The 12,704-nt window shown below is 40.3% G+C and overlaps 1 protein-coding gene across 1 annotated transcript in view; it reads right to left on the bottom strand.

The window, feature by feature from the left end:
* The window catches only part of LOC307032138 (phospholipid-transporting ATPase ABCA1), a 122,104-nt gene that overhangs the window by 94,315 nt on the left and 15,085 nt on the right, over positions 1-12,704 (bottom strand). Inside the window, exons 7-11 of the mRNA XM_079669919.1 lie at positions 12,228-12,425; positions 10,033-10,119; positions 9,752-9,935; positions 4,395-4,534; positions 2,978-3,094 (exon numbers count right to left, since the gene is read on the bottom strand). Of these exons, the coding sequence (XP_079526045.1) occupies positions 2,978-3,094; positions 4,395-4,534; positions 9,752-9,935; positions 10,033-10,119; positions 12,228-12,425 (726 nt within the window). The remainder of the gene's footprint in view (positions 1-2,977; positions 3,095-4,394; positions 4,535-9,751; positions 9,936-10,032; positions 10,120-12,227; positions 12,426-12,704) is intronic.

Raw genomic sequence — 12,704 nt, 5'->3', positions numbered from 1 at the left:
CACACTAACTAAATAAAGTGTACATAACAGACATGATATTGCAATATGGAGTGAAGCAATAACCAAATTGCAGTAAGCACAGTACTTAGTAAAATACAAATATGGAAAGGTAATGCATTGCTGCAGAGGAGTCCCGGCCTAATGTTTATTTTCTATATACTATTATAACATATCTTTGTTTTTGTACATAATTTCTTCAATAAATAACATCAAGACCATTTTGATATCTTACTCTGATACTTCAAAACATATGGCAATTGCAAAATCATTCTAAATGACTGCAATGAGTTATTATTTTCCAAATTGTGCGGCCCTACAGTGAATGCTAGCATTTCCTGCAGTGGATATATTTACAGTGTCTGCACCTTGCCTCACATTTGCAACATTTGTGGTAGTGTAATCAATGTGTTTATACTGTAACCTCATACTATTTTGACTTTCTGGTTGGATGCAAACTGCATTTCCTTGTACTCTGTGCAATGACAATAAGGTTGAATATAATCTAAATAAACAATTAAAGAGTGATCACTAACTTCTCATAACCTATGCCTATTGAAATATACAGTTTTTTCTATGTTCCGATATAAAGTAAGTGCGCTGTACCTCAGCAGGGATTTCCGGCCTCTAAAGTATGAAACTCTGAGATTGAGAAATATTCTGGCCCGGGTGCTCAGTGGCATTTCAGTGTCAACACTTCGGATGGTATTATTCATATCCTCAGGACTGGGTGTCAAATTAGGAAATCTCTCAGCTGCATATGCCCTTTAAAAAACTTGCTCCATCCGTCACAGTGGAAGCTATGTTAAGGACATGACATGTCAAAAATATGTGTTTTTAAAGGTCTTTAAATACATTTGTTTCCTCCCTTACAAGGATTAATCTACCTACTGTACATATATACATATATATATATATATATATAGTATTGTTTTATTTTAGACATAGAGCCTGAGGTTAAACACCCTCCTCTGTTGCTCTCCCTGAGGTTTCTCCCATTGTTTTCCCTTTAAACTGTGGGGTTTTCTCCGGAAGTTTTTCCTTGTACGATGTGAGGGTCTAAGGATAGAGGGTCATACTGATATTCTGAACAAACTGTGCTGTTCTATTAGCTGTAAAGTGTCTCTACTGTAGGCTATTTTTATTATATGTACAGCACTTTGGCTCGACCAAAAATAGTTTATAAAGGTGCTATATAAATAAAACTTGATTTGATAAACAATGATTGAAAGGAAATAAAGCGTGCATGTAGCATTAGCCTCAGTTGCCCTTCAGGAGGATTGTTCACCTGTCTCCAACCAAAGCCTGCAACATGATTGGTTGATTTGACTCTGACCAAAAAAAGACTAAAAAGGATCAGAAACTCTTGTCCTGTGGCTTCCAGATGTGGCTTTTAACTTGGGGTTACTCTATTATTACAAAAAGTATCATCTTGATTACATTTGGTAAATCATTGACTTTAAAAACTTTGTGGAAATGACTTCCTAAGTGCATAAAACAGGGGGAAAGTCCCTCCCTTGCCCTCCACAGAGAGCATATACTTGCATTAAATCAACGCCTGGGATTAGTCGATATTACTCAGACTACAAATGACACTAAAATCTCGTCCTGTTACCGACAAATTCTGCTTTTTATTTGCAGATATCTTATTTTTGGAAGCTTCAGTAGAATTGTTGGGACCTGAAGAACAAAACGACCGTCCCTGCCACCACTGTAAAAGCACCTTCGCGTGTAAACAAGATCTAAAAAGGCACACTCACGTTGCCTCTGCACACAGCATGTCCTTCTCTCCGGATCTCCTCGCTCAAACACAGTGTCTGTACTGTTGATGGTAATTGGTCCATCAATGTAAAATGTGTCTGTGACCTTGAGGAACCTCAGAAGATGACAAACCTGCGGAGCCACCAGCTCGATGCGGAGATGTGCAGCGAGAGAGGGAGCGGGGAGAAAATGAAGACAAAGGAGGATTGCGGTCCCATTTGTGTAAAGGTTAGGGCGAGGGTAATGAATACCACGCTATATGGAGCTCCAGTGTGTGCTCCCTGCAGCTGCCTATAAGCTCATTTGGAGTGACACTGGAGTAATGTGAGTGTCAAGGAAATACGGCGAGAGGAAGGAGAGGAAAGGGAGGGAAGGGGGGAAGAGTCCATGTCCTCTACTTGTGTGGATAATCCTTTCTGCCAGGGTGGAAATTATCCTGCACTTATCCATAATTACCTCCCTCCCTCCGTTTTCATTCCTAACAGAAGGTGCGACAAATGTATATACACCACATGTGCATAGTCTCACCTGCAGCTCCTTTTTTAAGGAGACAAATACCAGGTGGTTTTAAAAGAAGCTGATCTTCTAGAGTTTGTTCTGTATTCAAAAGTTCAGCTGCAGAAAACACAGGGAAGGAGGGTGTTTTAGAAGGTGCAGTCAAGTGTAGAGGAAACGGTGCCAATGAGCCACTGAGAAACCTCTGAGTCAGTTTTGAAAAAGAGGAACTATTTTACAAATTGAAAGGGAAAATTATGCATTTCTGTCAATTTGCACAACGAAGAAATTATCCAACAAATAATGCTTCCTAAAACCAGATATTCTTGTTTGACCTTTTTGTATGTACAGAAACAACTCACTAATGACATGTTGAAGTTATTTAGTGATCCATTTCCAGTTTAATGCTAAGTTAATGATCCTACATTTCCTTTAAAAACACACTTTTTTAGGGTTTCTTTTATTTGGAGCAGAAAGTACAAGACGTAAAATGTGCATGTTACATGTTTAACATTTTAAAATGATTAAAAAAGTTCGGAGTGCTTGAAACTCTGGACAAAAAGCAAAATGTTTCCCCAAATCTCGGATTCTACGATTTGTACGGCGCAGTTTTAATACGTTTTGATTATTTCCTGCAGATTCCTGCTTATTATTCTCTGAACTTGTACCTACAAATACAGAAAATAAAAAAAGATGATGTGTGCTTATGTGATTAAAGACTCACCCGTATTGTGTTGACTTGAGAGCTGTTCTGCAGGAAGCTGTAGAGCCGGGGCCCGACTTCCTCCCAGGACTCAGCAAGCTCTCTCAGCTGGGCCAAGGCGTTGAATGTGCTGTTTGCCTGAAACAAAAAACAATATTCAACAATAAATAATCTCACCTTCGTCTGATTGAACACACACTGGGACTCTTCTATAGGCTGAGAGTATCATCCCTGAGGAGCTCCCTGTAACAACCCCCCCTCCCCATGCTGAGGAATGTAAATGGGCTTATTTACCCCTGAACACTGACTTGTAAACAGTGTGTGTGTGAGATGTGAAGGGCCCCTGCTCCAGCACCGGGCCCCTCGCTGTGAGCATTTCTCTCCTTCTCATTATGCATTCTGAAAACAAATCCTCTCCACTGCCGGATGTTTGTTTTGCTCCTGCAGTTATCAAAATGATGCTAATATCTTGGAGGAATGTCATGTCATGCATTACATCCAGCACACAACAGGCTCCTGACTAACTATTGCACCGCTTTATTCTTATTTATTCACATGTATACCACAGGTGGTAACTAACTGTGTGACATCCAGAGTTTGTATTATCCCACAGGAGGCTCTTCACACAATTACTGATCCTGTTTACAGAAGATTATTAGATACATCAACTCAACGGGAGAATGTGTTTTAGCTTTTTCTAAATGTACTCATTTGAAGCACAAGCAGCCTGTCCACATATTTATCAAGTGCGAGTTAACCATCAGATGCTAAAAACCTTCTTTAACCGTGATATTCACAATTAATCCATCAATCTTAAGAGATATTTCTATATTAAACTTCTTACCGTATTTTTACTTTATCTCTTTATTTTGTATTTTTACTTCAAATTTGTATACAAATATGTATACTTATTCGTATTGCATTTTTCTTACATTCTTATGTTTATATCATTAATTTCATTTTATTTGATCTTTTATCACTTTTTAATTTTAATAGACATTGTTTTTTTGTTCATCCTTTTATTGCACATTTTACTCTAACTTCTTATATTCATAGAAATGATTGTATTTGTATTCTTAAATGAAGCAACTGTCATGAAACCCAATTTCCCGCTGGGATAAATAACCCATTCAAACTCTGAGAATAAAAATCATTTCATTTGATCTCATGCTTTGGGCTGGTGGGTGTCTTGTGCACTCATCCTCGGCTGAGATTGATATTGAAAGTGGATGACATTGTTGATGATGTTGGAAATTGTTGATGATGTTGTTAATGTTGTTAATGATGTCAGGAATGATGTCTTGAATGTTGTTGTATTGTTTTAAGTGTTGGACCCCAGGAAGAGTAGCTTGTGTCAAGAGCAAAAGCTACTGGGGATCCTTAATAAACATAAAGTAAGTGTGCCTGTCATTCTTTCATTATGAGTAATGTTTGGTACCTCTTTCACCAGGAGGTGTGCAGCGGGGGTGTCGGGGGTGAAGAGGACCTTCCCCTGCAGCAGCGGCCTGAAGGTGCTCCAGATGTAGCGCAGGCTAGGTGTTTCTTCTAGGGTCTCGACCAGCGTCTGACAGAAAGCGTCTGCAGGAGAAGAGAGGAAGAGAAAGTCAAGAATCCTGTGTGCAAACTGTTCGCCGGAAGGAGGAAAGAAATAAGCCGCTTGATCTGCACCGTGAATTTGCAGAAGAAAACATGATCAATATTAAACATGAGGCTGAAACTCATGTGAGACCCCCTTACCATACTCCTTCTGAACCTACAGTAGTGAGCAAATATGAATATAGAAAGAAATAAACATGCATTTAATAACTTATTTATTACTGAAACAGACATTTATTTTACATAATTTAAAGACCTCGATCTTCTGTCTCCAGAAACATAATGTTACTAATTTGTTAATTATAATCTGTATCATCAAAGTGCGCATGTTTTTCCCACAGCAGAAACACATCGCATCACATCGCAAAGAGAGGCTGCTAGGTAACACACTGTAATACAGAGTTATAACAACATGAAACAAATGTACACTGTATGGACAGTGTTCATGCAATCACTGCACTTCAGAATAAATATGATGATGGGATTTCTGGGGGTATGCAGAACTATCATAAAGAAACACAGCTGTCATAAACTAAATATGTTTTAATGACTGACATGCATGCATATTAACGAGACGTTATAACACCAACATGTATGCATCAACAACTCTCTACTTATGTTCAATTGTACTTGTATGAGTTATAGTTGGTCCTCTGGTCCTTTGCAGACCACGTACATGCACACAAACCTATTGTTCACACACTACAGGAAAGGGAAAACCAGAAAAAGCAGAATAGGCCCCAATAACAAGCCATTGCTTCTATTTTTCAAGATGTGTTCCTGGTTTATAAATGGACTTCACTCTCATGAAGTGGACAGTTGCTGCCACCTCACTGCATTTCAGTTGATTTATTGACACACCATGTGGAAACAGGCCTAGAGTTCAGAGCTGAGGACAAGAGAGAAGTCAATGTGCTCAGCAGATCATTACTAATTTAACATATCTACAGCGTTAATATTGCACGGTGCGTTCAGGGCACAGGAGTCTCTGCACTGCGAGGATGCAGCCTGCAGTACTCCAGCTTGTTGAGGATATAGGATTCCTGCAGCGCGGTACTTCATCAGACAATTGATGAGTGCAGAGAGTCGTCTGCCAGTCAATACAACCGTCTGCTTCTTATCTCACTTTGTCATGACATCAGCACTTTCCATGTTTCCCTGTTAGACCACAACCCTCCTCCTCCTCCTCCTCCTCCTCCTCCTCCTCCTCCTCCTCCATCGCCCCATCAGGGAGGTTTTAGTGGCCATTTTCACTGCAATTAAATGTTAGCCTCTCTGCCTCCAGGCCATTTTCCCAGGTGCTCCTGGGAGGTGTGTGTGTGTGTGTGTGTGTGTGTGTGTGTGTGTGTGTGTGTGTGTGTGTGTGTGTGTGTGTGTGTGTGTGTGTGTGTGTGTGTGTGTGTGTGTGTGTGTGTGTGTGTGTGTGTGTGTGTGTGTGTGTGTGTGTGTGTGTGTGTGTGTGTGTGTGTGTGTGTGTGTGTTTGTGTGTGTGTGCAGCTAATGGCCAGCCCTTAGTCTTAGTGTGGCCAGCTGTTCCCTGCACACACACTACACTGATGTCACTTCCTAGAGTCAGCGCGCTGCTGTTTCTTAGATCTTTTGTGTTGAAGTTTCAAGAAAATGCTTTTAATTGGTTAGATAGTTGTAAACTGTGGCATGTCAATCCTAAATTTGACCTGCAATTTGGTGAACGGATAACATGGGCAAAAAATAAGTAGATAAAAAAAACCTGTATTGAGATGATGCTAGTCTTTTGTAGTTTCTCTCCGGCTTTTTTTGTGCAAAATATGGGACTCTGTACAAACAGCAATTATTTGGGTTAATATTGGGAGTATTTAGGAAAAAATTACACATGAAATTAATTGGAGATAATTTTATATTATGCATTTCAAATCATAAATGTGGGGTTTTCCCTTCCATGCAGCGTTGTATAAAGGTTATCTAAATGTTTGGAAAAGGCTTTAATCTCTGTTTTCCCTCCAGAGGGTGTTTCTCTCCAACAAACTTCCCCCCCCCCCCTCCCCCCCGCCTGAAACACCTCCATTAGAATGATCTGTTTACTTCACAAACATAGTGACATCACTATGTAACATTTGCGCTTCTATTGGCTAGCGCATACCGTGGTAGGCTAAGATAATCATTATCAACTTCACTAGTATACAGTGGAGTGGAGGAGATATTTGAATCAGCTCCTATATGTATTTAATCCAAAACCGTTTTTTAATCCAATCATGATATACTGAAAGATTAACAACTTAAAAAAAGAGCGTGCTACTTTATTTAATACAAATGATTTGATTATGAGAGAGTTTTTTTAAGAACCAAAATGCTCAGAGATGAAAAACTCTTCTCCATGATGGAGCATGAATATAGATAACACTCAAGCATTTGTATCCTGGGAGAGATATATCAGGTTTTAATATTGTGTGTGCTAAAGGGAGCATCAGATTACAGCGGTTTGAATCTCTACGGAGAGGTGACGGAGAGTTATGCCTTTTTTTTTCAAAACGAGGGAACAAGAGAATCTGTTCTGTGCTGCGGCTTTAGCCACAGTCAAATAATTGCTTGGAGCCTCGAGTCAGCCCCCTCAACTTACCTGCAAATTTAATCAATTTGAGTTGTACCCTGGAGACGGGCTCAATTCAGCATCACGGCGACACACATTCACACACAGTCACATTTGCACACACACAGAAAAGGATATTACTCGAGGTTCACGATACTCATATTTCAGGTATTTCATGCAAGACAGACACACATTTATATGAGAATGACATGTCAGTCTGAATCGAAGTACCACACGAATCAATCGAGCAGTTTCCTTCAAGAGCTACAAATCAAGTGCTGTCAGCAGCATTCCTGAACAAAGTCAAATAAAGTTGAATAAATGTCAGCGAAGTCCCTCTCAGGAGACGGAGAGGCGCTCTGACATTTCTCTCTGCTCCACACTCAGGTATCTGCCTCAGTGTGTATTACAGGGGGGGCTTAAACCAGAAATAAAGGGTACCCATTACTAATTATTTAAAGAGACGCCCGGGGGCTAATCCTCAGAGGATGACAGCACGAGTCTCGAGATAATTAGTTATGAACAATGTCAGGGAGAATCACACTGGGGAAAGTAGGACGGATGAGAGAGGAAAGCTTATTTTGACAGAACTTGATGTTTAAATCACTTTCAATCAAGAAGTCCGCAGCGAACAAAGATAAAGTGTTACTTCAGTGCTACATGCAAAGCTACAGCGACTTAAGTAGACAACATGAGCCAACCCACTAATCTTAAAATCTAACTTCTCGGACATGTGTATGAATGTAAGTGTGTGCTGTTGTTATTGCCGTGCACATGTGTTAAAAGTTAAAGTTCCAGCAGTGGATGAACAGTTATTTCTGGTTTTGGATAACGATGCAGACTTTGCTGTCAGCCATTAATTGGGACGGGAACATTGCTGAGCCATTAACTAAACTCAGTGTTGGCTTCTCTACTATTCCTCCAAGTGTGCTTTCACACACAAAAAGCAGTTGTAATTGGCCATTATGCAGACACGCTGCATACTGCAGATTCATTTAACTGTACACAGACTGGCAGAAGGAAATGGCACAGCGTATCCACAGCAGCCATTACCATGCTAACAGAGACGTTAGTGCTTATTCTGTACGGAGGACACAGTGTTTGTGCTAATTGTGGCTGGCACAAGCATGCAATTCCACTTTGCTGTGTTCACGACATTCCCCGGGAATATAAGCTGCTTATTAAAATCTAATTTTGTGCAGTTGTCTCCAAAGAACAGACGTTTAATGAAGCAGGAACACACGGTCTCTAATGAGCTCAAGGCTGCAGGAAGATGCACTGAAGATCTGAAAGTACAAATATTTTATGGATTTTCAAACCATCCCCACCAACACCTACAACAACTCTGATACAGTACTTGTATTTTACTCTGACTTTTTAAAATGAAATCTGCCTGGCTATTTATTCCCTAGTATACAGCATCAACATGAATTGTATTTATTTATATTAAACTGAATAGAGTACAATTAGAGTATGTCTTGATACATGTGTTCTACTGTAGGTTTGCATTTGCAGTGTAGGTTAACAACAACAACAAATATATATAAATAATAACATGTAACTAAATGGACATTCATTTGAATAGAGGATACTACTTGACCTATAAATCATATATGCATTGTGCTGGCACTTAAACACCAAACTATCATTATTTAGTTTAATTGAAATGGTTGCATCCCTAATCCCATGTTTACAGGTTTACACATAGCATCTGTTCAGGAGAATGGGAGAGAAATGGAGACAGCTGCAGGACAGTTTAAAGTATTACTGAACTTTATGCGAGTCAAATTGCTGGATGGAGTAAAATTCAAATTCAGAAGTCAATAAAGTGTTTTAGTGACACCATCTGTCCTCTGAGGGGAGTTTGGGTTACCATATGTTCTTATTTTCATACATAAAATCCAATGGATAAGTTGTTCTGGAATACTTCAAATATATGGGGTGCCCAGCTTTTAGATGAAATGAGAAGATCTGATTTGATTGGGTGTGACTGAAGCCAGCCCCGTTACCGTGTTCCTCATCAGAGCCGGTTAGTGTGCAGCTCAGTGCCAACAGTGCCACAGGTGTGTGTGTGTGTGTGTGTGCGTGCGTGCGTGCGTGCGTGCGTGCGTGCGTGCGTGCGTGCGTGTTCCGGCATGACACGTCACAGCTGACTGAGCCATGCAACACAGATTCATCAAAACACAACCCATTGTGTGTTTCCTTACCCACACGCACACTTATAAGGGATTACATGGGTCTCGATCAAATAAAATGAGTATTTTATTAAATATACAACCTATCTAACCCACAGAAATGCAGAAAAACTTTCATTTCACTTCAATATAGCGGCATATTACAGCCATTCTAGGCCAATTTAAGATTGATAGCCAGCTAGGGTGGGTTATTCCAAGAAGAAATCCCATTTTAAGTCTTCATTTTACAAGAAACAAACTTTATATATTTGAGATTGACAAGAGAGTGTGATGCAATCTTCTATATTGTAAGCACGTGGTTTCTTGACAAACATTGTTTTCTTGACGAACATTGTTTTCTTGTTTTACTGGTTGCAAAACAAGTCTTGCCTTCCATGACCGCATACAGAAACATGATTAAGACATGATTACAGTGTGACACCTTTATGAAGCACTCACCAGAGCTGTTTCCCGCAGCAATGGAGACTGGCTCCTTGTTGTCCTTCAGTTGAGGTGAGCTGCGGCTCATATTGACGTCAGGCTGCTTTCCACACAGGAGCATATTGATGCTGCCCATCATGTCTGCTCGGAAATCCAATGCACTGGCCGCCTGGAAGATCATGGAGCTCTGCAGCCTAGCCACCTGGAGACAAGAGAGTAAAAGTTAGAAAATACAGGGAAAAAGCCACATCAAGGTAGAGTTTAAAATATGGATTCCTGTCAGGTGTAGGGACACTTACCTCCTCAAACACTGGTAATGCATCTCGAGTGGTTTTCCCCAACAGGGAGGCGGTGTCTGCTGCATTCAGATCCAGAGCTGCAGGCACCTGAAGGAGGGAAACAACTCAATACAGGAGCTCCAAAAAGGAAATATCCAAGGCATTCAGGAATGTTTGACATTTTGAAAATGTTTCCTTTCTTATTTCCTGAGTTGTACAGCCAAGATTTACTGTTAAAATATCCACATGAATTCACGTTTTTCATTTCCTGAGATCACCTGTGGCATCCTAACCTTAGCCTCTCGCTGGGACAGATCTAGACGGAGACATTATACGACAGCGCTAATGTGTGCATACCAAATGTAAATTGTGTTTTAACATCGTCATCCCTGGCTCTGGTTAATAAAAAGTGCATTAAGTGTCGCTGTGTGTCACTGTGACATTCTGCAGGTACACAGTACGCGTCCAATTACAGGAAACGAATGGCGTGACCTTTTAACCGCCGTCATTTTTATGCATCAGGAAAAGGATTGAACTAGGAGTGGATGCACTTACAGGAAATAAAACGACACTTTGAAAACACATGTAAAGAGGAGCAGAGGGTTCTCAGAAAAACAGCTGAGTCATCCATAAACGGAGGTATATATTTCACCGTTCAAACTCTCCTTTGCGTTTGTTTTGATAGTTGTTCGTAGTAATATTTGTTGAGTTAATAAGGAGATTAAAGCCAGACAAAGAAAACACACCTTGACATTTGATTGACCTTTCCTACCCGTGCATTGTGTTCCTGAAATGATTTCCAGAAACACAAACAAGTCGTGGCGGTGATAAACCCTGACTTCCTCTCTTGTCCTTTCCTCTATGTTTCTGTCACTATCACAATCACTCAGCAGCGTCGGGCTTTAAGTGTGAAGCCTTGATGTTCACTTCCATCCATTTGCTCACGGCACTGAAGAGCCTCCCCCCATATCTTGTCTGAGCATTTTTTTATTCCTCTCCGAAAAAGCCTGCGGGCTTAAATTGTTCAAATGCTCTCCCCTACCAACTTCCTGCCTTATCACTTATTTATGGGATTTGCTGTCCCATATATTTCCTCTCAGAGATAAACTCAAAGAAGAGTGCAGGCTTTCATCATCCCAAAGGGAAGCTGCAGATTTAAAAGAACTCAACAAAACATTGGTACTTATAAATAATTCCCTCCTGATTGAAATCACTGGAAGAGACAGCGGTGCACGTGACAATGACAAATGTAAAAGCTATGTATAGAAAATTATTTATCAGTCACAATGAAAATGCATTTAATATAATGGAGCAGAAATGAAATGTAGGTTTTTTTCCTGACAGGGGATGCTTAGCAGCTTTTTACTTTGAACGTATTTCTTCATGTCTCTAAGTCACAGAGCCTGACAAGCGGAATGTAACTTTAAAATTGGTTACTCAATTGTCTGGCACAGAAAATCATTGTCTTTGAAATTCTATTTACTGCAGGCCAAGCGAGACGTATAGTTAGAACAGACAACGTTCTCCAAATAATTGTAAACTGTATTAAGCTGCAGAGTCTCATTTTACAGGACGTAACTGATGGAATATCCATGGTGGAAATTACCTCTGTGCAGCCGTGTTTACTCCTATTACTCATCTCTCAATTTAGAATACATCTCATAACTCCAGCGGAGAAGAGATCAGTGCATATTGTAGCAAACAAATATTACAGACAATATCACAGTGAATCATTTAAGACCTTTGTATCAATGTTAAGGCAGACTGGCTAGCTGAAGCTTGAAGATTAAAATGTTTTGATCAACCCTGAACAAAGCTCAGGATAGTTTAGGAATAAAACTGCATCACAAATAAGTGAAATAACAGTAAAAAGGTATAATAATGGTTTTCAAAACACGTCACACGTGCTTCTAGTGGATAGCTTAGTGTTTAGCTCATTTGAACGCACAAGCACTTTTAGTTTTGAGTTGTCGCTTCGGATGAAAGCGATTGTGAAATGGAATGGAAGCTGACAGTGATAGATATAGTGTATATTAGATGTAGGTGACCTTGCTGAGCAGGAATTAGGTCTATCCAAGCGCAGACATTAAGGCCCCGATTAACGTTAACACCTCTCCCAAATGAATTCACTCTCCAAAAAAGGAGACTAATTGTGTCCCGGTCACTGTTAAAGCTCCTCCAGATCTCAGAGTTGTGACTTGTTGATGTGGTCTCACCTCTGAGAAAACGTTCCTCTCGTCCAGGTTTGTCAGCAGAACTCTCTGAGCGTTGAGCAGCTGCTGAGGATCGAGCAAGCAGCTGACATTTTGGAAAGCCTCCTTCTCTAACGCGGTGCTGAACTGGATGTACTCGTCTAGATCTGTCCCCTCACACAGGACACTCTGCAGGGCGCCGGGCCGCAGGGCGCTCATCATCTGAAAAATACAAAATCTCAGAACTTAGCATTGGATCACATTCTATTTAATCATGTGTTGTGTCCTAGCATGCAAGATAGAATATAAATCAATCGCTTGACTTTATCATCCTGCATTAAATACTGATAAACTAACTTTTAGAACGACACACACAGACGAGGAACTTTTACTTCCAGTGCACATCTTGAAGCAGCATGGATCTTTTCATCAGTGCACATTGTATTTGAGCATCCTTATCGATGTCAGAGAAACATAATTACCTTCCTGCAGCTCATCTGA

This window comes from Notothenia rossii (genome assembly GCF_949606895.1).
Source record: "Notothenia rossii genome assembly, chromosome: 3".
Lineage (NCBI taxonomy): Eukaryota > Metazoa > Chordata > Actinopteri > Perciformes > Nototheniidae > Notothenia > Notothenia rossii.
This window is presented reverse-complemented; position numbering and strand designations above follow the sequence as displayed.